General features: G+C 43.3%; 1 protein-coding gene across 11 annotated transcripts in view; it reads right to left on the reverse strand.

Annotated features, from left to right (window-relative positions):
- The window catches only part of adgrg6 (adhesion G protein-coupled receptor G6), a 58,003-nt gene that overhangs the window by 15,775 nt on the left and 14,825 nt on the right, over positions 1-27,403 (reverse strand). For 3 of the 11 annotated variants that reach the window (XM_064925259.1, XM_064925257.1, XM_064925264.1), the window contains exons 3-13: positions 22,765-23,115; positions 19,934-20,536; positions 18,677-18,724; positions 15,494-15,559; positions 14,099-14,167; positions 1,852-1,940; positions 1,625-1,677; positions 1,458-1,496; positions 1,102-1,244; positions 683-794; positions 315-403 (exon numbers count right to left, since the gene is read on the reverse strand). In XM_064925259.1, the coding sequence (XP_064781331.1) occupies positions 315-403; positions 683-794; positions 1,102-1,244; positions 1,458-1,496; positions 1,625-1,677; positions 1,852-1,940; positions 14,099-14,167; positions 15,494-15,559; positions 18,677-18,724; positions 19,934-20,536; positions 22,765-23,115 (1,662 nt within the window). The remainder of the gene's footprint in view (positions 1-314; positions 404-682; positions 795-1,101; positions 1,245-1,457; positions 1,497-1,624; positions 1,678-1,851; positions 1,941-14,098; positions 14,168-15,493; positions 15,560-18,676; positions 18,725-19,933; positions 20,537-22,764; positions 23,116-27,403) is intronic. The other 8 variants (XM_064925269.1, XM_064925260.1, XM_064925266.1 and 5 more) reach the window with 5 other exon arrangements.

A 27,403-nucleotide genomic window follows, 5' to 3' on the forward strand; every position in this document is an offset into this window, starting at 1 on the left:
TGCCACGGTGAGGGCGTTTACACACGTTTTATCAGCTGTCTGATGACTGCCCACTGTCTGCCACGGTGAGGGCGTTTACACACGTTTTATCAGCTGTCTGATGACTGCCCACTGTCTGCCACGGTGAGGGCGTTTACACACGTTTTATCTCTAAAAATTGCATCTCAGTGGGCATCTCTGTCCCTCTATGTCTCTAAGAGCAGTGTGTTGAGATCAAATACATCTCAAGTATTCATTCGGGCAGCCGTTTTGATTTCATCTGCTGTGGAGTCATTAAAGTGATTTGAGAGAGCGTGAAGATGTCTGTGGCCTACCTGCTGACACTTTGATGTTATCGATAGCAATGCAATTCCTGAGGTCTGGGGCGCACCAAAACGCTGTGTAATTCAGGGGGCTGATCACACTGGGGATAAACAAACACAGAATGCAATCTGGTATTTTGAGGAAAGATAAATTACCTCAACAAATGAATGCGTTCATTGTCAGAATATCAGCAATGTCAAGTTCTTAGATCTTTTAAAAGCAGACTGATATCCCATTGATATCCCATTGACATCCCATTGATATCCCACTGATATCCCTGGAAATGGGCGATGTAATATTCCTGGAAATGAAAATGAACTTGCTAATTGTTTGTATAAAGATAGAACATCATTTGATACAGTGAATGTGTCAGTCTCACCATGTTCTGGATGCAGTCTGGTCTTTGTTGGGGAAACAGGGGATGTACTGAGTGACTGTTGGTCTGCTCTCTGGCCAGATGTAATGGAGGGGAGTTTCCCCCATGCAGTTCTCTGAATGACAGAGAAAAGCATGCAGCAGAACATTTTTAACACTGCACACCAGCAATATATTAAGATCCAATGACTACAATAAGATGTTCAGAAACCTTCGAGTCATTCACATTTCAAACCTAATATAATTAGGAGGTGCTTTAGAGTCGATGTGTAACCGTGCGCTGTGAAATTGGGTTCTTTCTCTGGGCTATGTGAGGGTCATGTTTTTGTGATCTTGGCGAGGATCGCTGCCCCAGTCACTTCCTGCAGTAAGAAGGGAGGCATTGAAGTGATTTAAATGGGTCTGGGTGAGATCATGTCCTACCGACAGACTGCACGGCGACAGTGTCTAGCTCCAGTCTGTTGCTAATGCTGGTGCCGCTTCGGCCCATCCTGGTGGAGATGGCAGCTTCTCCCAGGGTCACGTTGGTGGTGGTCTTGTAGACCAGCAGGGCCCGGCAGGTGTATCTGGAGGGTAGAGAAGGAAGAGGAGGACGGGTGGGGAAGAACGAAGAGGGAAGAAGAGTAGCAGGATACTTAATTCACATGGAAAGGCAGACCTAGTGAATTACCATTCTTCTTTTAGGATTAGGGTTGTAAGGGCAGAGAGTTCTCCCGAGTCACGTGATGTGGTCAGGAACAACTCCCTACCTACTATACCATATTAAATATTGTATTTACCTTTTACTCTCTAGCTGTAAGTCACTGCAAGGCTGGACACTGGGAACAAGATAGAAAGGCAATGGAGGGCGATCAACATTATTGATCTGTAATACAGCTCTAAAGAAAACTACATAGAATGGACATGGAGCTGCATTTTATGATGGTACAACGATCTAATTGCTTACCTGACATTAGCGACATAGACCATGTGTGTCCAGTTTTGGAATGTTTGATTGAGCTGTAAATGAACCAGTAAAACAGTGAAGTTCTCACCTAGCCATCTTAAGATGACTGCACTAATTGTAATGCACTATAAGAGCGTCTGCTAAATGTAAATGGAATGAATTCAGTTCATCTTGTATTCTATTGATGATTTGATACAAGATGAATTGAACATGACCAGAAGCCTTACCCATTGTGCAACAGATTTCTCAACGTCAGACTCTCTTACGTCGGCCTCCTTGTCACGGACAAGAAAGGAGATCCTGTAGAAAAGACCCTCTGCAATTGAAAAGAAAACACAATCTATATTTGACGCAGTTCATTTTACAACTCTCAATGGAGCACGTGTCTGTGCTGCATAGCAGGAGTGCAAGGGTTGAGACACAATTGAGTTAAGTAAAATCTAATTTCGTATGACAAATGATGTTGACAAGCTGCTCCTCCACGGGAATAAAAAACGTGGGGGGGTTTTCATAAAGAAGAGGCTAAATTAAAATACTCTGTTATCATCCTAGATAGACAGTAATCAAAATAGAACTAATAGATATAGTACATGGCATTATATGACTGATCTGTATTCAGTGCCCAAATGATTGATTGTAAATGACAGCATGTAGCGTGTGGTACATCACTCTGTTTGACCGTGTTGGTGATCTGCTGCTATGCCTCACAGCCATCACAAGATGGCTCCCAAGCCTCTTCTGTTGTTACTGCTGATCTCAGTACAGTACAATGCTGTTTCTAATCCATATCAAAACTTTTCTTCAGAGACTCTAGTAATTAGAGATTCGGTAGATAGGTCACCTCAGAAAGTTCTGAAGTATTCCAAAGATATATATATATATATCTTTGTTGATCAAGAGTGTTCTTTTTTTCATTGATTTTCTATCGTAGAGCAATAACAGATTACATTTAGAGGAGCAGTTATTTGCTCTAAAATCAAATGATAACAGTATTGGAAGTCTCCCAAAAAACATGTATTATTAAAAACTTGAAATCACAAGATGAGAGCTGGGCCCCATCAGCAGAGAAGAGGCCATTCTAGAGTTCAGTGATTTGTCACCTACAGTACACGCCAATGTTAATGTTCTACGGCCCGTCCAAAATCACAACACAACACAACCTCAATCATCAACCTCCTCCAATAGGACGCCTGATTTTCACCAGTTTTCCTATGTCAACCTCATCCCACCACTACTACAGTAACATTCAAAGCAGTGATTTTTTTATTCAGCTTTATTTAACCAGGTTGGCCAGTTGAGAACAAGTTCTCATTTACAACTGCGACCTGGCCAAGATAAAGTTAAGCAGTGAGACAAAAACAACAGCACAGAGTTACACATGGGATAAACAAACAATAACACAATAGATAAATCTGTGTACAGTGTGTGCAAAATGAAGAAGGTAAGGCAATAAATTGGCCAATAGTGGCAAAGTAACTACAATTTAGCAATTTACACTGGAGTGATACATGTGCAGATGAGAATGTGAAAGTAGAAAATACTGGTGTGCAAAAGAGCAGAAACACAAAAACAAATATGGGGATGAGGTAGGTAGTTGGTTGGATGGGCTATTTACAGATGGGCTGTATACAGCTGCAGTGATCGGTAAGCTGCTCTGACAGTTAAAATTCAGCGAAAGAGGCTCTCTATCTTTATGTTTCTACATATAGTGCTTGCACCTCTTGACTTTTTCCACATTTTGTTAGGTTACAGCCTTGTTCTAAAATGTATTAAATCGTTTTTTTCCCCCTCATCAATCGACATACAATACCCTATAATGACAAAGCAAAAACTGGTTTCTAGAAATTGGAAATATCACATTAACATAAGTATTCAGACCCTTTCCTCAGTACTTTGTTGAAGCACCTTTGGCAATGAATACAGCCTCGAGTCTTCTTGGGTATGACGCTACAAGCTTGGCACACCTGTATTTTGTGAGTTTCTCCCATTCTTCTCTGCAGATCCTCTCAAACTCTGTCAGGTTGGATGGGGAGTGTTGCACTCACAACTATTTTCAGGTCTCTCCAGAGATTGGGTTCAAGTCCGGACTCTGGCTGGGCCACTCAGGGACATTTAGAGACGTGTCCCGATGACACTCATGTGTAGTCCTGAGCACTCTGGAGTAGGTTTTCATCAAGGATCTCTCTGTACTTTGCTCCGTTCATCTTTGCCTCGATCCTGACTAGTCTCCCAGTCCCTGCGGCTGAAAAACATCCCCACAGCATGATAATGCCACCACCATGCTTCACCGTAGGGATAGTGCCAGGTTTCCTCCAGTGCTACAGATATGATTGTCCTTCTGGAATGTTCTTCCATCTCCACAGAGGAACTCTGGAGCTCTGTCAGAGTGACCATCAGGTTCTTGGTCACCTCTCTGACCAAGGCCCTTCTCACCCTATTGCTCAGTTTGGCCGGGTGGCCAGATCTAGGAAGAGTCTTGGTGGTTCCAAACCTTTTCCATTTAAGAATGATGGAGGCTACTGTGTTCTTGGGGACCTTCAATGCTGCAGAAAATGTTTTGGTGCCCTTCTCCAGATCTGTGCCTCGACAAAATCCTGTCTCGAAGCTCTACGGACAATTCCTTCTTCCTTCTTCTCATGGCTTGGTTTTTGCTCTGACATGCACTGTCAACTGAGGGACCTTATATAGACAGGTGTGTACTTTTCCAAATCATGTCCAACCAATTGAATTTACCACAGGTGGACTCCAAGTTGTAGAAACAATAGGATGCACCTGAGCTCAATTTCGAGTCTCATAGTAAAGTATAAACATACTTATGTAAATAAGGTATTTCTGTTTTTTTATTTGTAAAACATTTGCAAAAATTTGTAAAAACCTGTTTACATTTTGTTATTATGGTATATTGTGTGTAGATTACTGAGGATATTTTTTTATGTAATCAATTTTGGAATAACGCTGGAACATAACAAAATGTTACTCATCGAACACTCTCGCACTGTATAAGTTGTTATTGCAAAACATACTGTTCCCAGTTCAAGTCCACACAGACATGAAAAATTAAAGCAAGTTTTGCAATGGCATGGGGCTAGAACAGGGGTGCCCGTGATGCAGGCTGTGGTACGTGCGATGGCGTGTGTGGTAGACACCGTGCCACTGCCTGCATTCAGCACTTCATGTGGAGTGGTAAGAGGAAAGTAGGGGCTCTCGGTAGGAACAAAAGACTGATGATCCACGTCAACGACGGCTAGTGGCATGGGAGTGGTCTGTGTCTCTTTGTCTGTGACGGTGCTCTGATTCACAGTCACATTGTTGCCAGGGCCCAATCTGCTTACTGACGTGCTTGCAGCAGTGGAGGGTGTGTGTTAGATGAGGGCCGGTCCATGTCTATTACCCTGTGTGTCCTCACTGAAGGAGACTGATACAGCGCTCGCCCCAGCCAGTAGGTGTTTAGGGCCGTAAGAGGCTGGTTGGTGAGGGTATCGGTGAACTGGATATTTGGAGAAACAGTTGGCTGTTTATTAGCAGTGGTGAGTTGTGTGTATGTGGCAGACTGTGTGTTTGAGGCAGAAGGAGGCTGCATAATTGTGGTAACAGTGGTGGGCTGTATAATTGCAGCCTAATGGTTAGGTTACCAGAGGCAGCAGCAGTGAGCTGTGAGTCTGGGGAAGTGGACAATGCTGTGTTCTCTCTGCTCTCTTCAGGCCAGGCCAGTGTTCCATCAGTTCCAGCAGGCTGAGTGGGCTCTGAATGGCTGCCAGTGAGTGTAGAGGATTGTCGGAATGCAGCCATTGGTCTGGTGGGCAGTGAGGCGCTAGCTCTCCAATACGAGGAGCGTTTGTTGTCATCGGTCTGTGGAATACGGGAGATTCAGAAGCATCTGACATGAGCTGATCTGACCTGGAGGTCATGGGGGAGAGTGTGTGTCTGTGTGAATCACACAACCAAGACCGCTGACCGGCCGTGACCAGCCTAATTCATGCATATATGCCTGCCGCTGCGGTTCATGGGTAACGACGTTGCCATATTCTGACGATGTGCTGCTGATGTATGGCGTTGGCAGGGCTGGAGAGGGAGAGGGGGCTAGCATGGAGGAGGAGAGGGCTGGTCTGGGAGACATATTCAGATCCATCATCATCGTTGTGTAAGGTCCCATGGTGTCCAAGCTGGGATACAGATGGGTTTCTCTGCGTGCTGGGGCGGAAGAGAGAGATCGGAGATGGAGAGGAGGAAGAGCCACATATGGGTGACGTGGACTTCCTCTCCTTACTCTGGAGCCGAGTGTCTCTCCATCCCATCTTTACTTTCCCATTCGGTAAAATTGGTGATATGAAGCTTCTCTGGCAAGGCTGTCTCAGACAGGGGGTCAGAGCTGAGGGAGACCAAGCTGAATGTGGTGAGCAACACATCCATCCACTCCTGTCTGCTTGGGGAGATTGTATTTGGAGCTGAGGACTGAGAGGAGGCCCATTCGTCTGGCATGGTGGCTGGGAGGAGCGCCTGGTGGTGTAGTTGTTCTGTGATAGGAGTGACAAATAGATGGGATGTACGTGACAAACCTCTCAGATTAGCACTGAGTGGATAAAAGCCCTCTTTCCTGTCTGTGCTGCCCAACATTCTGCTGTCTGACACATTGTTCATAAATTTGATGATTGCTCCAGAGCCAGAGGTGAATCTAACCTTATCCCCTCATTCACTGGCAATACTCTCACTTAGTACCATACTGGCTACCCTACTGTCCACAGGATGAGAGTTAGTTGAGAAGGAACTCAACTGATTCCTCAAATCACCTTATACCACACACCACTGCGACCTGTATGCTCTAGTCGGCTGGCCCTCGTTACATATTCGTCGCCAGACCCACTGGCTCTAGGTCATCTATAAGTCTATGCTAGGTAAAGCTCCGCCTTATCTCAGCTCACTGGTCACGATAACAACACCCACCCGTAGCACACGTTCCAGCAGGTATATCTCACTGATCATCACCAAAGCCAACACGTCATTTTGGCCGCCTTTCCTTCCAGTTCTCTGATGCCAGTGACTGGAACGAATTGCAAAAATCGCTGTAGCTGGTGACTTTTATTTCCCTCACCAACTTTAAACATCAACTATCTGAGCAGCTAACCAATCGCTGCAGCTGTACATAGTCCATCTGTATATAGCCCATCCAATCTACCTACCTCCTCCCCATACTGTTTTTATTTACTTTTCTGCTCTTTTGCACACCAGTATCTTTACTTGCACATCATCATCTGCTCATTTATCACTCCAGTGTTAATCTGCTAAATTGTAATTATTCGCTCCTATGGCCTATTTATTGCCTACCTCCTCATGCCTTTTGCACACACTGTATATAGACTTATTTTTTTTCTACTGTGTCGTTGACTTGTTTATTGTTGTTTATTGCTTATTTATGTATAACTCTGTGTTGTTGTCTGTGTCACACTGCTTTGCTTTATCTTGGCCAGGTCTCCGTTGTAAATGAGAACTTGTTCTCAACTGGCCTACCTGGTTAAATAAAGTTGAAATAAAACACAAAATATTAAAGAGGGTAAAACCAGGTCACTGTGGTGTTTGTCAGAGGAAGAGAGGTGTGTTTCCTCAAGGACAGGTGTTAGAGCTGTTTTAAGGACTGACAGAGACAGTGGACTGGGTCTTGTGCCCCCCCGCATCAATAAATCACTGTGAACCTCCATTGAAGGCTGCAGCACACTCGCCTGTGAACTCTCCAAGAGCACCGGGTTGGTCTCAGTGGCAGCTAGCCTGACGTGTCCTGAATGACTAACATCACCTTGTTCCATCCTGCGGATGGGTAAGGAGGAGAGCGCAGGGTAGGGAGAGGTGGGGTGAGGTATGGTTGGAGTGGAGGGAGTTAGGGACCGATAAATCTGTAATCACAACTGCCCATAGGCTATCTGGAGGCTGGAGCTGCTGCAGTGTAGTAGACACGGTAGGTTTGGGAGTAGGTTAGGGTGTAGTAGACTGTTGGTCTGGAGATCTCCATTGTGAGGTCACTTTCAGAGATCATCTTGACCCTCATAGAGACTATGAGCTCTGCTATTGTTAATAATGAGGGAGACGTTTGAGGGCGATATTTGAGTGGGCCTGTGTGATTCTCTCTGCTTTTTGCTCACTGAAGCCGCTGCTTGGCCGGGCCTGATCCATTTGCACACCTGTCTTTTCTGGAGCCGTGCTGAAAGGAGGGATTTGAGTCCAGCTGCTGTGTGCTGCCACCACCCCACCCTGCTCCCCAGTCCCAGCCTCTCCTCCAGCCTCTGCCAGAGTGCCTCCTGCCAACGCCTCCCAGGGTAAACTGGGCTCTGATTGATTGTGTAAATGTTCCCCTCCTCCCCGGCAGTAACAGAGCCGCCCATAGTCACACGGTCTGGGCCCTCAGTGCTGACTCCAGCCCCAGTGTGGGAAAGGTTGTGTGGGCCAGAGGCAGCCAGAGCCAGGCCTTCATCGAGGGAGTAGGGTGAGTCATATTGGAAGAGGCTGAAGGGGTTGTCCCCTAGGTCTAGGTCGTAAATGAATGGCTCAAAGCCTGATGTGTCCTCCACCAGGGGCTTAGTCCAGTTCACAGTGCTGCTGCTGTTCTCTCTGCTGGGACTCAGTGGCACCCAGTGGTGGGGGCCATGGGCTTACTCTTCTTACGGTTGCTGAGTGATGCTGATGCCGCTGCTGGGAAAGATTCCAGGTCCTCCTCATCACTACTGTTCCCAACATCCACCGGTCGCCCTGGGAACAACCCCTGGGGACTGGTCGTGGCCCTGGATACGGCGTGTCTTACTGGCCAACAGGGCTGTTGTTGTTGTGATCACCTTGGGTACAGGAGGAGGCTTGGTCGGCTAGAGGATGGGTCTGATGGTGGCCTCAGGTTTCTTCCTCACGGGCCAGAAGAGGGGGGTAGAGATGTAGCCCAGTGAGGTTAAAGAGCTGTGGGGACCAGGCAGGACGTGAGGTCTGGTGTGGGGGATGGTGGTGGTGGTGGAGGAGGCCACTGGCCAGGGGGTGAGCCAGAGCAAAGACCACAGATACACTGTTCTCTCCTTGTCTGTGACGCACCAGTCCAGTCAATGTAAAAACAGAGGGGTCAAAGCAGGTTACATGTTTTAAATACAGACTGACATCCAGCATATATTGTAGCTGAATAAACAAATACAAAATAGTAGCCGCTGTATGGAAGAATACAATATTAGGATCACCTAGATTTATGGCAGTTAACTAGACCTTCATTTTGAGTTGACAGAAAAGATACAGATATTGTCAAATGCATTTTGGCTGAGGACAGGATAGAGTGAGAGTGAGAGGCAAGCAGACAGGTGGAGGCAGGCTGAGAGAGAGAACAGTTTGCCAAAGGAAGCTGCTGCGTCTCACTACAAACAAGTCAAGGAGATGTGTGTGTCTTACCCAGGGTAATGATGTTGGTGGACAAGACAGTAGAAGACTGGTTAGTCGAAGACGGTGGTGTAGTAGTGGCTTCAGACAACGTTAGCAAGAGTGACAGCACAACTAAGTCAGCAAGGAGAGTATCAAGATTTCCGAAGTGTATGTTTTACCCAGCTGGGCAGAATCTGAGCAATGACAGAGGACATGATAGTAGAAGAAACCAAGAACAAAGTAAAAGCTTCAACTACTGAAGAAGTGGAAGCTAGAAATAGTATGTGATTAGTCAAGTGTCTTTAAAAAAAAGCTGTGTATAGTAACTACTTCTGAAACCGTTATAAACACATCCTAAAACCTTGTGACGTCTAGTCTACCTTGATTATATTAGTAATTAGTCATTTGGATGTCAAACATAGAAAAATAGAGGCCCCATGTCTTCAGACTACACTTTGAGGTCTTTTTGCACAAAGTGCTTAAAAAGTTACAGTGATAGAGGCAAGGTGTACTGAACAAAGGTATACAGTATACTTTTTTCTGTAAAGCCTTACTCGGAGTAGTAGTGATGTTAGCTGGTGTGTTAGTGGCCGTGGTGATGTTAGCTGGTGTGTTAGTGGCCGTGGTGATGTTAGCTGGTGTGTTAGTGGTAGTAGTGATGTTAGCTGGTGTGTTAATGGTCGTGGTGATGTTAGCTGGTGTGTTAGTGGTAGTAGTGATGTTAGCTGGTGTGTTAGTGGTAGTAGTGATGTTAGCTGGTGTGTTAGTGGTCGTGGTGATGTTAGCTGGTGTGTTAGTGGTAGTAGTGATGTTAGCTGGTGTGTTAGTGGTCGTGGTGATGTTAACTGGTGTGTTAGTGGTAGTGGTGATGTTAACTGGTGTGTTAGTGGTAGTGGTGATGTTAACTGGTGTGTTAGTGGTCGTGGTGATGTTAGCTGGTGTGTTAGTGGTAGTGGTGATGTTAGCTGGTGTGTTAGTGGTAGTAGTGATGTTAGCTGATGTGTTAGTGGTAGTGGTGTAGTTAGCTGGTGTGTTAGTGGTAGTAGTGATGTTAGCTGATGTGTTAGTAGTAGTAGTGATGTTAGCTGGTGTGTTAGTGGTAGTAGTGATGTTAGCTGGTGTGTTAGTGGTAGTAGTGATGTTAGCTGGTGTGTTAGTGGTAGTAGTGATGTTAGCTGGTGTGTTAGTGGTAGTGGTGATGTTAGCTGGTGTGTTAGTGGTAGTAGTGATGTTAGCTGATGTGTTAGTGGTAATAGTGATGTTAGCTGGTGTGTTAGTGGTAGTAGTGATGTTAGCTGGTGTGTTAGTGGTAGTGGTGATGTTAGCTGGTGTGTTAGTGGTGATGTTAGCTGGTGTGTTAGTGGTAGTAGTGATGTTAGCTGGTGTGTTAGTGGTAGTAGTGATGTTAGCTGGTGTGTTAGTGGTAGTGGTGATGTTAGCTGATGTGTTAGTGGTAGTAGTGATGTTAGCTGGTGTGTTAGTGGTAGTAGTGATGTTAGCTGGTGTGTTAGTGGTAGTAGTGATGTTAGCTGGTGTGTTAGTGGTAGTAGTGATGTTAGCTGGTGTGTTAGTGGTAGTGGTGATGTTAGCTGGTGTGTTAGTGGTAGTAGTGATGTTAGCTGGTGTGTTAGTGGTAGTGGTGATGTTAGCTGATGTGTTAGTGGTAGTAGTGATGTTAGCTGGTGTGTTAGTGGTAGTAGTGATGTTAGCTGGTGTGTTAGTGGTAGTAGTGATGTTAGCTGGTGTGTTAGTGGTAGTAGTGATGTTAGCTGGTGTGTTAGTGGTAGTAGTGATGTTAGTTGGTGTGTTAGTGGTAGTAGTGATGTTAGCTGGTGTGTTAGTGGTAGTAGTGATGTTAGCTGGTGTGTTAGTGGTAGTAGTGATGTTAGCTGGTGTGTTAGTGATAGTAAGGGATAATAGGGGAGGATTTGTCACTGTTAGTAAGAGTAAGGGATAGAAAATGAAATTCACAATTAAGAGAGACACATTTGAGACAAAAGGGAACAAAATAGACAGTTGATATTGAATTCTCCCCAATCAGTCCGTAGTCACTAACAGGCAAAAGAGAAAGTGGGCTGTCTTACCATGCACTGTGTTGTTAGTGGTAGGTGAGTTAGTCGTAGCTGGGTTTGAAACAATAGTAGTAGCAGAAGCTGTCGGTGCTGGTAGAACATGGGTGGAAAATTGTCAAAAGAATTGTTCAAAAATAAAATGGAAGGCAATAACGGCAAAACACACAATACAGGGCTACTATAGGTGTTTTCAAAATGTCAAGAACCACTTAGACAGTATTCACTGCTGAGTCCATTGTTAAAAGGAAGCAACATGGGAAAGCCCACTCCCACTGAGAAGCCATGACAATTGCTTTCCCAGCTTAATCCATGTGGAAAGTTACAAGTCGGTCAAGGATAGCACTGCTTTCAAACCCATTCCCGACACATGAAGGAACCTGCCACAAGCCGAGTACAAAACAAGAAAAAACAAATAGGCAAATCTTACCATTGGTTGTGCTGTAGAACAGAGTTGTGTTAGTAGCGGCTGCTGCAGATGGGATAACAGTTTGAGTAACTGGTGACAAGGACAGCAAATGTGAACTAAAATGGTTTTGAAAGAGTGAAATGAACACACATACACACAAACAATAAGCAATGCACTAGAGAGTATGCATGGGGTTATATGGGTCAACACGTGGCCATGCCATTAACAACCTCACTGGCAAGATCTCTCATCTTTACCTTTTTTCCTGAAAGTAAATGACAATGTAGTTACTGCCAAATGTCATGTGTTTGCTAAATGTTCTGAGAGGGAAATCAGACTAAACTGCGTAGACATATTATATGGATGTACCAAAATTGAAGTGTTTATAAAGGTCTTGTAAGTAACACATTCAGAAAAATGCAATTCGCACGATAACTATAATCAGATACAATTTGCATAAACTGCGATCAGTTCCATTGGGAGAGATACCTTACCAGTGGTTGTGCTGGGTAATGTCGGAACATTAGTTGGAGCTGCAGGAGTGGTCGGGGTAGTGGTTTGAACTGGTGACATTTACAGCACAAGTCAGCAAAAGGAGGTTATAATAGCAAAGTGGTTAATGGTTGAGGCGTTCTCATCTCTAGAGGGAAAATAATGTTGAGAAGTAAAGATGGCCTTACCAGTTGTTGAGCTGGTAGTTAGAGGCATGCTAGTAGTGGTGGCAGATGAAGTGGTAGCAGAGAGAACTGGTGATGGACAGCAGACAGTATGAGATGAATAAAATATGGTGAAGTATTGAGAGCTGAGGTTGAGATCATAGATGTAAGATGGGAATGAGTTGGTCATTTTTTTTTTTCATATAACCTTTATTTAACTCGGTAAGTCAGTTAAGAACAAATTCGTATTTACAATGGCGGCCTACACCGGCCAAACCAGGACGATGCTGGGCCAATTGTGCACCGCCCTATGGGATTTCCCAATCACGGCTGGTTGTGATACAGCCTGAGGACAGGACAGTCACATTTGACTGTCAAGTGAACCATTGTTTTGGATAGGGGATAGTCAAAACTCTTAGAACAAAGGGTTCCAAAAGGGTTATTTGACTGTCCCTATAGGAGAACCATTTTTGGTTCCAGGTAGAACTCTTTTAGGTTCCATGTAGAACCATCTGTGGAAAGGGTTCTACATGTAACCCAAAAGGGTTCTACCTGAAACCAAAAAAGGGTTATTCAAAGGGTTCTCCTATGGGGACAGACGAAGAACCCTTTTTGGTTCTAAATAGCACCTTATCTTCTAAATATATCATGTCTAAATATATATAGTCAATATATAGTGGCTTCAAACTTAAAAGGGAAAACCCAGGACCTTGTTTGCGTTACTTCAACGATGGGTCAGATAAGAAAATGATGAAATGTCTCCTGCATTAAATCCATTAGGTAGTAAGTACAGCAGGAGAGGCTGGTGGGAGGAGCTATAGGAGGACAGGCTCATTGTAAAGGCAGCAATGTTATTTTTTGGAATGGAGTCAAACATGTGGTTTCCATATGTTTGATGTGTTTGATACCATCCATTTATTCCATTCCAGCTGTTACAATGAGCCTGCCCTCCTATAGCTCCTCCCACAAGCCTCCACTTAAGTACAGTATTAGAGACATGGTGTTTACCTACTGCATGGCCTGCAACCCACCAAACTGCCAAATAACTCAAACACAGCTGTTCTTCAAGTCTTCATCTTTCATGTTTAATAAGAGTCTTCCCTCATTACAGAATCCTACTTGATAAAACAGGTGGCTGCTTTTCACAAATCTTTATTTATTTGGGCTGGGAAATGAATTTCATTTCAGAAATTAACCAAGCGTTTCATATGAGCCATTGACAGTTAAATCAAATCATAAACTTCCTTTATCAACACATTTTCTTAGATTAGATAGAAGTTGATGTGAATGCATCTCCATTCCTTTAACAGTGGATTCAGTATTATGTGGGTTTAATAGATTGGAATTGGCTGTGTGGTATTTCAGTCAGAGCCATCGGAGCAATCACAGAGGCTTTGGGATAAGACCTAAATCTCTCTAGTTTAATGGGCCACATGTAAATATCCCCTAAGTCAGTCAGTGGACATTTTACATATTGATTAAAACAGGGGTGATCCATCAGCTGCAAACTGCATTAAAGCTAGAGTCCTTAATTAAAACAATAACAAAGCCATCAACCCGCCTCTGATTTGCTAAAAAGCTGAGGGATGGGCCTGGAGAAATGCAATCACTCTCAAATTCATAGACAGAGCTATGTATGCAAGGACTGATTATCCACGATATCAAGATTATAGTTTCGACCATGTTTTGGGGCTATACAGTGTTTACATTTACGTTGTTTACAAACATTGGAGTAAAATAAGCTTACATTTTGGATTCTGATGGCGTATGATAGTTGAGGCATTTCTAAGTTATTTTCTTCAAGAATCAATGGGTCTGTATCATTCATTTATACGTCCAAAAAAAGTCCAAACTAAGGATTCTAGCTTTAAGTAGATCATATTGGCTTACCTTCATAACAACAGATAGGCTGAAAATAACATGTGCTCTTTACAAACAATGTGAAGGAGGGATGGACGCTTACCGTGGGTTGTTGAATTAGTAGAAATCATGTTAGTGGTGATAATGGATGAGCTGGTAGAAGTTAATGTTGCTGGTTGCAGGGATGTATGGAGAAAGGTTACATATGCATTAATTGGATGTAAAGTGAGGCAACACAAATGCGCCATCCACCTGCCACAAAAGATGACTGATGGCGCAATGAAGCATAGCACAAGGAATGTCAATACAAATATACAGAGAAATCTTGTCCAGTTGTGTAATGCAGCAGCTTTAGAAGCGATGATTAGCACGTCTATGAAAGACAGTGTTAACATTTACTCAGTAAACAAACGGTTTCTACTAGGATAGGATCAACAGGTTTAGAGTTGAAAGTTATTTCTTCTGTAAAACATACACAAAGACAGGGGTCCCCAATTACATTCAGCCGTAGGGCAATTTTTCCTTGAGCAGATGGTCGGGGGGGCTGGAACATAGTTCTAAATCATTTGTACACTGCAAATTGACCACAAGAATCTCAATCAGATATAGTATTTGAGAAAAACAGAATCATACCAAACCTTGATTACGGTGGGATACGATCGCATATATCTCTATTTATGCATGTGAATTCTTGGACAGATATCCTAAATTAAAATCACGTTGAGCTCATTTCCTGGTGATTTTACAGTCTTTTATGTCTAAATATTTACATATTTTTTCTTCAAAAAACTTGGCAGGCCGAATAATAAAATCACCCACCGCCTATAGTGAAACCCTGCATTAAGCCATCACAAGCCACAGAGGCCATTCTTTGATGGGCTTCATCCTTGTCTCATTTATTTTCATCCAATCACCTTGTTGAATCTCCAGCACAGTGCTACAGGGGTTTCTTATAAGCAAAGTATATCAGAGTTGACATGTGAATAAATGCACCATAGACAGAGCTTAATAGATTTGCTCAAAGCAAGAGAACTGACATTTTGGAAAGTGTCACTTTTAAGTCAACATCTAGCTCTGGCTGATGTCTATGGGAAGGAGAGGTCATATTAACACTGCATCATCTAATGCAGAACATGGGGTCAAACTGGACCCATTTCAATGTGATTCCACAGAGGCTACATAAAATTACGTCATAATCTGCATTGACTCGATACCGTGGCCATCAATGCAAAGTGACGTAGAACGAGTGAAGTACTGTGTGCCTTTTAAAATGCTGGCAGGAAGTAAATATGTAAACAAAAAAAACAACTAAAACAAGATGAATAAAACATAACAGGGAGCTTACACACAAACATGGAAGAAGGGTCAAATGGTATGTCTGTAAGTATGGTAATCAATATTCAATCACATTTAATAATTGATTATTGTGTGATGTTTGATAATCATTGTACTGTCTGTTGTAAATGATTGATCTGCGTAACAATCGTTGGTTTCCTACCTGGGCAGTTCAGTCCAGGAGAGGAACAGCTGGTGGTGTGTGATGTGTAGATGGGTACAGAGGTACCTTCAAAGTGGATTGGAAATAAACATGTTAAATCCCCTTAATCAACAATATTTCCCATGGTGAGTGATTAAAAAGGACACAAACAAGTTTATGCATTATTATGTTAATTTCAGGACAGGCCCACACATTATACATTCATCAAACATTTATATTTGGCAATGACTTCAGGCTGGATATTAAGCACCGCCCTTGTAAAATGATTGACAGTTTCCCAGCAGCCGCTCAGCTAGCTACATGCTCTCAGGCTGGTATGGGACCCAGAAATGTCAATAAACAATCAGAATGATCTGCCATATAAATGTTGGAATTTCATAAGCCTAAATACATATCATCTTGTTGAAAAGGGCGAGGAGTTTGATATTTTCCTCACTGGTCTATAGCTGTGCCCAGTCCAACCGCCAACACTTCCTCTCTTGTATAAAATATGCAGTACTTTGTGATACAGGGATGATGCTGCTTTGCATGCACTCCTCGCATATTTTCTAATGTTCTTAAACAGAAGAGCGATCAGAGGAGAACACAGCGAGACAGACCCACCTGGACTTGATGGACATGGCTAATCAATTTGATAATCGCTGGTAATGAAAAGTAATGACATGTCAGAGGAGAGAGAGGCCATGTTTAATATCAGTTAGTGGATGTGAGTTGTCATTACTGACACTGTTCTATGGTCCACTGACCCATCGTTCTGGTGGCTGGTGGACTCCAACAATCAGTCTTCAACAACTACCTCATGCACTGCTGAGTCCACATTGATGTGAAACATCAGAAACGACTATCTTGTCACTCACAGGCCAGTACCCATCATTCCCACTCAAAAAGCCTTTTGCCTTAGGTGATGTGGATGAATGGCTAGTGCTATTCCATATATCTAGACTAGCAGACCAACAAGAGTAAACAACCCCAGCGTGCCTGGGTCAGGACTGTGAGGACTCAGTGAATAGTGGATCTCTGACAGAGTTTAGCCATGCAGACATTCACTCCTCCACTGACCTTACAGAGAGATGAAAGAAGGCCCAAAGAGCTTCACTGGGGCCAGTCCTTTTCACAAGCCTGATAATTAGCCCAGAGCTAGTTTACACCAGACAGACTACAGCTACAGCCTTGCGTGCCATACACTTTTGGCCAACCAGACTACCAATCAGACTACCAATCAGAATACCAACCAGACTACCAACCAGACTACCAATCAGAATACCAGACTACCTACCAGACTACCAATCAGACTACCAATCAGACTACCAATCAGACTACCAATCAGACTACCAATCAGACTACCAATCAGAATACCAACCAGACTACCAATCAGAATACCAATTAGACTACCTACCAGACTACCAACCAGACTACCCAGACTCCAATCAGACTACCAATCAGACTACCTACCAGACTACCTACCAGACTACCTACCAGACTACCTACCAGACTACCCAGACTTCCCCAGACTACCAATCAGACTACCAATCAGACTACCAACCAGACAACCAATCAGACTACCAATCAGACTACCTACCTACCAGACTACCTACCAGACTACCAATCAGAATACCAATCAGACTACCTACCAGACTACCTACCAGACTACCTACCAGACTACCAACCAGACTACCAACCAGACTACCAATCAGAATACCAATTAGACTACCTACCAGACTACCTACCAGACTACCTACCAGACTACCTACCAGACTACCAACCAGACTACCAACCAGACTACCAATCAGACTACCAATCAGACTACCAATCAGACTACCACCAGACTACCTACCAGACTACCTACCAGACTACCTACCAGACTACCTACCAGACTACCTACCAGACTACCTACCAGACTACCTACCAGACTACCCCAGACTACCTACCAGACTACCTACCAGACTACCAACCAGACTACCAACCAGACTACCAATCAGAATACCAATTAGACTACCTACCAGACTACCTACCAGACTACCTACCAGACTACCAACCAGACTACCTACCAGACTACCTACCAGACTACCTACCAGACTACCTACCAGACTACCCCAGACTACCTACCAGACTACCTACCAGACTACCAATCAGACTACCAATCAGACTACCAATCAGACTACCAACCAGACTACCTACCAGACTACCAACCAGACTACCTACCAGACTACCAACCAGACTACCTACCAGACTACCTACCAGACTACCTACCAGACTACCTACCAGACTACCCAGACTTCCAATCAGACTACCAACCAGACTACCAACCAGACTACCTACCAGACTACCTACCAGACTACCTACCAGACTACCTACCAGACTACCCAGACTTCCAATCAGACTACCAACCAGACTACCCAGACTACCAATCAGACAACCAATCAGACAACCAATCAGACTACCTACCAGACTACCACCAATCAGATTACCAATCAGACTACCAACCAGACTACTACCAATCAGATTACCAACCAGACTATAACCAGACTACCAATCAGACAACCAATCAGACTACCTACCAGACTACCAATCAGATTACCTACCAGACTATATACCAGACTACCTAAGATTTGAGCCCCTCAGCCTCCTGACAACATCATTGGCTCAGCTGTGGATCAGTGTACATGGGGTTTGGTTGTTACATCTTAGTTCCTAAGAAGTCACTGTCTGCTCTGTAAGCATGGGGTCTTTAATGTGCTTCCTGCATTAGAAGCCCTGGACAGACGAGGCTGGCAGATACATTGCTGTTATTCAAAGCAGGGACAGAATCGCATCATGCAGAGTCTCATTTTGTCACTACACAAAGTCTGGGATCAGAGAAATAACTTAGAACTTCACCTGGTTGATCTTGAGTTGAGGCTTTCAATGTATGACGCAAGACTAATAATCATCTATCGGTGTACAGATTTGGCATATTGACTGTAGATGACTCTAACTGGGACCTGATTTATCATTGACATGTTACGTCCAGAGTCTAGGTAGAAAGTTCCTCCATAATATAACTAACGCAAGCCTCTGTTTCCTGGAACTGTTAGTTTAAACGTTACATTAGTTAACACCGCATTTCACATGCATCTCCCATGGCACTAAGCACTCAAGCAAGCAACTTTCACAAAGCAATCAAGTTGTTAGCAGCACACTCACCACTAGATGGAACAGCTGTTGTTAAGTGTATGCAATGTGGGAAACAGACTGTAAAAGAGAGAACTTGACATGAGCAGGTATCACAACAGTCAGCCATGGGCATCTAACTAGCAGCAGCTGCATCAGACAGTGACATGGAAACAAGGTCCTGTGGGCAAAGCAAACCATTTGCTTTGTCTTGACAAACAGATGTACTTATTAATACGTGAATTAACATGTAGTAATCTAACGGACCACAATGCCACATGGAGGTGTGTTGATGTAAAGACGAACAAGGACACAAGGACATTTAAATATACACCAGAGTTGATATACTTCTGAACAACAGTATATTGCCTACCCTACTCCTCTTCTAAATAGTGTACAGTAGAGTAGAGCTAGATTCTATCTGCTTCCATGTCTGGTATGTGTGATTCTGGACTGGAGCAGCAGCAGAGATCTTAACTCCGACTGCGGTGTGGTGGGTTATGGAATTGAGAAACATTGCTCGGAGTACAAAAGAGAGAGCTGGATGTTCCAGAGCAGTTTCAAGGCTAACACAAGAGTTAGGGGAATGTTCCGAGAGACAGACATCTTTCTCTGTGCACCTCTGTGAAAGGGAGAGCTTAGGGTTGGGAAGGGAACTCCTACACTTTGATCTTAAAAGTCCTCTGAGCTGAACTGTCTTTCACAGACTCTCAGGCCCAAGCTGTAGCTGAGCAGATAGTGTTTCGGGAATGGGGTTAAGTAAAAAAAAGTGTTTCCTCAGCCATGGGGCCTGTGTGTGTGTTCTGTGAGACTCATAACGGGTAGGAGAAATGCATGATTCTGCACTTCGTACTTTCCACAGCTAAACCACACACAGCACCATTCTCTAGTGGGCACTGGGCAACCGGCAGACATTTCCCGATACCCCTGGCTCCTGTCGCTGTGGCTACGCTCCTATCGCTACAAACAGATTCCTAATACTTTCAAAGGTAGAGACATGGAGCATATATTTGTCCTGCTGCTGCTGCTTTCATCTTCTTTAGCAGTTTGGATAACACTGGACTGTTTGAGTTACTTAGGATTTAGATGCCATTTTAGGTTCTCTCATAACTAGTGTATCACTTGGAATAATATTGCATGAACTTTTACTAATGAACCAGGAAATTGTCCCGATAACAATATATAGACTTCTGTCAGTCAAACACCTTTGAAGTTCTGCAGACGGGAAACAAGTCGTCATAAATAGAACATACCAGTGTGTAAAGGATATGACTATATTTGGATACTCACTGCAGCTCAGTGTTCTGTCTGTCTGTGCCAGCGAAGAGGGGATGTCCCAGAAGCTGTTGTCCCAGTCAATGACGTTGCCGACGGCGTCACAGGTAAGGGCGGCCAACTGTGTCATGCTCATGGCGTTATCCCAGAGGCGGAAGTTATAGATGGTCCCATCGAAGCTATTCTTGCCCCCTAGCCTGAAGCGGCCCCCGGCCCCCACCAAGCGCCCACTTGTGTTCGGGCAGGTCTTGGTCCGGTAGTTGCTGTTGTAGTAAAGGGTCACCTTGCCTGTGGTGGAGGCCCATGTGAGACAGAACGGCTTCATGGTGGAGGTGAAGTCCGAGGGATTGAGGATAGAGTCTACCAGACATGTCTCGTTACTCATGACCAGTGCCATTCCATCCTGGTTCATTCCGAAACTCAGGGCTTCATCACCACTGCTGTCCTCTTGCCGGGTGTAAGAGAAGATGCTTTCCTTGTTCTTTTGGTTGGAGCGGGCTACCTCAAAGCACACGGTGAACTGCTGAAGGGTCGGTATGGTCACTGAATTGGAGACCTTGACCACTTTGCCATTGCCGTTCGGCAACATGACCTTCTGGTTCCTCAGCGCCACGGCAACTACAGCACACAAGTAGAAAGAAGAGCATTAGAGAACAAAGTGTTTTCACCTCCAGGCCTAATTAAACTGCCGAATCAACCAATCACAATCATTCTTCCTGCGGGGCAGAGCTGCCTCCAATACAAAAGTAAAAAAATTAAACCTGCCTCATCAACTAATCATTAAGCCTTTGATCAATTGAATCGGTTGCGTTAGTACTGGGCTGGAACAAAAACCAGCACTGTGGATCTCCTGGATTGAAGTTGAGAACCATGGCATTAGATGACTGTCAGATGTTCAGTAGAACCAGAGGCTCAAAATAAAACTGTACAGAACATCTTGTCTGAATAACGACACAACTAATAATCCATATGTCTTGGTAAACTCACCATTTACCTGACTAATGCCGGCCATTACTGCTATTCAGTCATACTCTGACTTTTGAATGCTTAAAAGGCTAATTCACTGACTGATGAGTGTGGGAGAATAAAAGTTAATGTGAGGCACTACATAAATTACCACCTCTAGATGATAGGCTAACCGATTGAATAATCTTCATGTGTCACTCTCCCGCTGTCTGTCGTTATACACGTTTTTTCATTTAATGAGGCACCATCTCCACATCATCGTTATATGACTGCAGTGTTCCACAGCCCAGAGGATGAACAGTGTCAGTCAGCAGGTGACATCTCAGGCCTTCCTCTTATCACTAAGATGAAAATGTCAACTATCACTCCACATTCCCCAATCCCTCCAATAAATTAGGTTTTTAAAGGAAGAAAAAAGTTTTTTCTGTTCCTTTTTAAATGTACTGTACTCTCATTCCATACTTTCTGACACGTCTCATTTTAATGAAGCTCTGGTTTGTTGCTGTTGGCCATCCCCACTGCCAGAGTGACAGCCAATTTGGAATGGAAAAACTCAAGCTTTGAATGTGGTATCAGGATTTGACACAGTTGAGAGGCCCTTTTGATAGATCCTGCAGGGCTCTGTTTGTGTTGTTGATCTCCGATCTGCTTTGCAAGCCATACGGAAAGGCCAGGGCTTACTGTGACACCGTCATATGATTCCAGGGCTCCAGGCAGGACGTTGGACTGCCAACAGATTGAAAGCCAAGTTCAATAGGTTGCCTGCCGGTTGGGATATCACCTTGAGTTTAAACCCAGTAGGAGCTTAGACCACAAGACTCATGTGATGCACTGTATGAATTATTCAATTTAAATGATAGATGCTGACAACTCTAGCTCATCAGACAGCCATGCGTTAAATTGATACCCAATGCTTGAGGACAGCAAAGGAGCCAACCAGAACCAAGCACTGTGGAAACCCCCCAAAGCAGGGTTTCCTTGGCCTCCCTGGTGTTTCACAGCAACAGAAAGATTGCTTGCATATTGCAAAGCATACCATGTTCCAACTTGACTGGCTGAAACTTGTCCTGTGGTCTCTCACAGTAAAATTGGTCTCCAGAATTTTGTGAAAATGTAAATAATGTGAAGGCATTGAACAGCTACGGCACCAGTCCCTGACACCTGATTCGCACTTGGACTCGATGTATATCGGAGGTTCTATTCAAGCTAGGAGTGAATTTGATGGATTAGTGCTCTCTAAAATGTTACTGGAAGGGTGGGGGGGGGGGGGGTGGAGCTATGAGCCTATTACACTTACTGTAACTCTTTGATGTGCTGGGTTTACGTGTGGTGCCTAAATAAAGGCTGGGACTAGGATTCTATAAACCGAACATACACCATTTATAGGCTATACACTATAAAACAATCAATGTTATTAGAAATCATAGGTTTCTCTGACTATTATATTGAGAATACAATATTTGAGTTATTAGCGCTTTTTGGTATTCGAGGAAAAGGAACTGAGTATGTTAAAGGCCGAAGCCGTGTGTCAGAAATAAGAAAGAAAAAGGCTACTTTTTAAGCATCATGGATGGAAGACGTGTTTGTCCTTAAGCCATGTTGTTGCTGTTTGGTTAGTATAATGGCGGAGATGTTTGATGCTTGTGTAACGTGAAATCCCTCTAAAATGACGTGGGGAATTACTTATAAATACCTCAAGCTTACTGTCATAGAGCATGGCTAAACACTAACATCTAAACTACCACGTTCAAAATAGAAAATAAAATGTGATGTAAAAACATTCAAACTATAAACAGAAGAATCATAATAACAATAATAACCATAAAAATCATAATCATTCAAATATACCTGTAAAAAAATGTGCCTGCTTTAAAACATACCTTGTCTGTAACTGACATTGAATCCTTTCTTTTGGACGCTAAAGTCTGAGTTAAATGACATCTCCATCACATTGCTGGTGGAGTTTAGCGTCAGTCCGTTGGCTGTCAAGCCACAAAATTTCACATCTTGGTTTCCGGTGTTGACAATGACGCGGTCATAGATGCACCCCAGAGCCTCCTCGAGATCAAAGTCGAAGAAGGTTATTTGCACAATGAATCCAGCCGGGGCCTGCAGAGTCCACTTGCAGGCCTGACTTTTGGGGTACACTTGGGGGTAGCAGGGGGAGGTAAAGGTACCCTGGGAGTCCGTGAGCACCACAACGCAGTTGGAGTTACTACAGCTCAACACTGCTGAAGCAAAACATGGACATGTTGTCACTACTATACCCCAGCACCAGGGAGTACAGGAAGACACCAGGGGACACCAGGACAGGACAGGTAAGGCAGTGGAGGAGGAGTCAGGTCAGTAGTGCAACAGTGCAAGGCCAGTGCAAGGCCAATGTCAGAGGTCAGAGAGACTGTGTTAGTGGACCAATAGAGTCAGACAACAGGGACCATCTCAAGTTTAGACTTACAGGAGATTTAGATTAGGAGTAGCAAAGAGACAAGAGTCAGTCAGTGAAAAAAGACACTAATACTACTTATGCAGTTGAAAAATATATGTTGAGATAATAAAATATCATAGCTATGATTTAAAGGTCATCTAAAGACTATGCACGGATAAAAAATGTCATGGGCTGGAAAAAAACCTTCACTCAGAAAACAATGACTTATGTTCATCCAGATCAGACTAATGTGTGAGCCAAAACCATGTTTCTGTTTATTGGCAGAAACATTTGAGCAAAATACCACTGCAAAGCAAGGCAAATTTGTCAAGTACCATTCTTGATCGGCATTCAACACAAGTTACAAGACCGTCTATTTTATTTAGCATAAATAAACATTAAATGTGAATAGTGTTGAGAGTGGTCTGCAGACATCTAAACATAGGCTCAGCTCAAACAAGGAATGTACGTAGCTAGTACAGTCAGAAGACACTCAAAGTCGGCATAATGATGGGATCCCTTTCAGAATTGTTCAAAGTCATTTAACACGGTTATGTAATACAGTCTTCTAGAACTGTAATAAGACAGAATTAAATACAGCAATCTCAATAATCGTGTTTGTCTCTTCTCCATTAGCTTATTGATCCAACTTTTTAACTTGATTGTGAGCAACAGTGTATCTTCTGTAAGTCTTTCTCTATGAAATTTCAGGAACATTTATATTACAATTCAAAAGCCAAACCCTGGATAACACCCATACAATGGAAATCAGCAGTTGTTATGTTGGGTGTTTTCGTTTACTTGCCTAACTCTCTGATCCTGGATCCTGATGGCTTACAGGGAGGAGCCATGTTTCCTTTGAGATGTGATTTCTCTACAAACTGAATCAAATCAGGTATTAGGAAACCTGGAAGGCAACAATCCAGAGAATTCTACCCTTGGTGAGGGTCGAGGGAACAGTAAGAGCAAATTAACCACTGGAAAAAAATACTACCAAAACCACACGTTTTTGTTTATCGCCTGATTCCAGTCCAGAGTTGTCATTGCTTCAGAAAAAATGACTCATTAGAAGTGTTATGTACCCCGCAATGAATGGCTGATGCAAGGTCAGATTACAGCCTGGTCCTACTGTGGCCCTGTTATACCTGCCAACATGTGCCCTCTTCTAAGCCGAGAGGGTCAAGAGGGTCCTAAAAACTAAATCCACTCACTCAGGCAGACCACATTACAGCTTTAAGTGGCTGTTCCATTTCCTGGTCCACAAACACCTATTAACGTGCATTCGGAAAGTATTCAGACCCCTTGACTTTTTCCACACTACATTACAGCCTTACATTACAGCCTTATTCTAAAATGAATTAAATAGTTTTTTCTCCCTCATCAATCTTCACACAATACCCCATAATGACAAAGCAAAAACTGTTTAAAATTTTTTTGGGGCCAAAAAATAAAAAAAAACAATAAAATATCACATTTACATAAGTATTCAGACCCTTGGCGCAGTACTTTGTGGAAGCACCTTTGGCAGGGATCACAGCTTCGAGTCTGTAGCATCATACCCAAGAAATCTTGGCACACCTGCATTTTGGGAGTTTCTCCCATTCTTCTCTGCAGATCCTCTCAGGCTCTGTCAGTTTGATGGTGAGTGTCGCTACACAGCTATTTTCAGGTCTCTCCAGAAATGTTAGATCGGGTTCAACTCAGAGCTCTGGCTGGGCCACTCAGGGACATTCAGAGACTTGTCCCGAAGCCATTCTTGCATTGTCTTGGCTGTGTGCTTAAGGTCTCTGTCCTGTTGGAAGGTGAACCTTCGCCCCAGTCTGACGTCCTGAGTCCTCTGGAGCAGGTTTTCATCAAGGATCTCTCTGTATTTTGTTACATTCATCTTTCCCTCGAGCCTGACTAGTCTCCCAGTCCCTGCCACTGAAAAACATCCCCATAGCATGATGCTGCCACCACCATGCTTCACCGTAGGGATGTATTGGCCAGGTGATGATCGGTACCTGGTTTCCTCCAGACATGACGCTTGGCATTTAGGCCAAAGAGTTCAATCTTGGTTTCATTAGACCAGAGAATCTTGTTTCTCATGGTCTGAGAGTTCTTAAGGTGCCTTTTTGCAAACTCCAAGCTGGCTGTCATGTGCATTTTACTGAGGAGTGGCTACTGTCTGGCCACTCTACCATAAAGGTCTGATTGGTGGAGTGCTGCAAAGATGGGAGAACCTTTAAGAAAGACAACCATCTCCAGAGAGGAAATCTGGAGCTCTGTCAGAGTGACTATCGGGTTCTTGGTCACCTCCCTGACCAAGGCCCTTCTCCCCCGAATGCTCAGTTTGGCCGGGCGGCCAGCTCTAGGAAGAGTCTTGGTGGTTCCAAACTTCTTCCACTGTGTTCTTGGGGACCTTCAATGCTGCAGAAATGTTTTGTTACCCTTCCCCAGATGTACCTCGACACAATCCTGTCTCGAAGCTCTACGGACTATTTCTTCGACCTCATGGCTTGGTTTCTGCTCTGACATGCACTGTCAACTGTGGGCCTTATATAGACAGGTATGTGCCTTTATATTAGACAAACCATGTCCAATCAATTGAATTTACCACAGTTGGACTCCAAAGAAGTTGCAGAAACATCTAAAGGATGATCAATGGAAATTGGATGCATCTCAGCTCAATTTCAAGTCTCATAGCAAAGGGTCTGAATACTTATGTAAATAAGGCCTTTCTGTTTTTAATTTTTTTACACATTGTAAACATTTCTAAAAAACTGTTTTCGCTTTGCCATTATGGGGTATTTTATGTTGATAGATGAGGAAATAATTTAATTTAATCAATTTTTGAATAAGGCTGTAAAGTAACAAAATGTGGAAAAAGTGAAGGGGTCTGAATACTTTCCGAATGCACTGTGAGGCCCAGTCAAAGAAAAAACTACTACTGCCAGCAACATGAGTCTCAAGCATTATCATACATATTCAGGGCTCTAAGTACGACCAATTTGGTAGCATATGCAATGAAATCCTTTGCTGTGCGACCAGGAGTTTTCAGATAATTATTGTTGTAATGATAAGGTTCGCTGTACATTTGTTTCCTTGTGCCCTAAAGAAAAAAAAAGAGTGCAGATTTGATAGCGTCAAGATTGCACCATTATAACAACGAAAATGGTTTGCTTCGAACCCAACCAGGTCAACCGATCTGACCAATATTACCGGCGCAACATTTTTATATTCCTATAGCTGATAGTTCTAAAACTTAAAAACTTTATATTCCTATAGCTGATAGCCAGGACTGCATTTTACTTTCAAAAACCATGTCATGGGCCGTTCTAAAACTACTCACATGTCGTTAACCATTTGTTTACACCTTGTTCTGTCATGTTACCTCATTGGCTAGTTAGCTAACAACCTGGTAACTTTACAAGTATATCCAAACATTTGGGGAACAGAAAGAAAGGAGAAGCGATATCTTCTTCAGGAGATCAATGATCATAGCAATGTATGAAGGACTGATCTGTTACATGTCCTCATCACAAACTTGAACGTTTATAAAGAGACAGTGTACAATTTAAAGGTCAACTATCCAAACATCCAGTGGTGTAAAAAATACTTTAAGTTCTACTTAAGCAGGTTTTTTGCGGGTATCTGTACTTCACAATTTATATTTTTTGACAAATTTTACTTTTACTTCACTACATTCATAAAGAAAATGATGTACTTTTTACTCTATACATTTTCCTTAACACCCAAAGTACTCGTTATATTTTCGATGCTTAGCAGGACAGGAAAATGGTCTAATTCACACACTTAACAAGAGAACATCCCTGGTCATCCCTACTGCGTCTGATCTGGTGGACTCACTAAATACACATGCTTAGTTTGTAAATTATGTCTGAGTGTGCCCCTGGCTATCGGTAAATGTGCTTAATATAAGGAATTTGAAATGATTTATACTTTTACTTTTGATACTTTAGTATATTTACAACCAAATACGTTTAGACTTCTATTTAAGTAGTATTTTACTGGGTGACTTACACTTTTACTTTAGTAATTTTGTATTAAAATATATTTACTTTTACTAGTGTATGATAATTGGGTAATTTTTC

Source organism: Oncorhynchus masou, chromosome 19 (genome assembly GCF_036934945.1).
Source record: "Oncorhynchus masou masou isolate Uvic2021 chromosome 19, UVic_Omas_1.1, whole genome shotgun sequence".
NCBI lineage: Eukaryota > Metazoa > Chordata > Actinopteri > Salmoniformes > Salmonidae > Oncorhynchus > Oncorhynchus masou.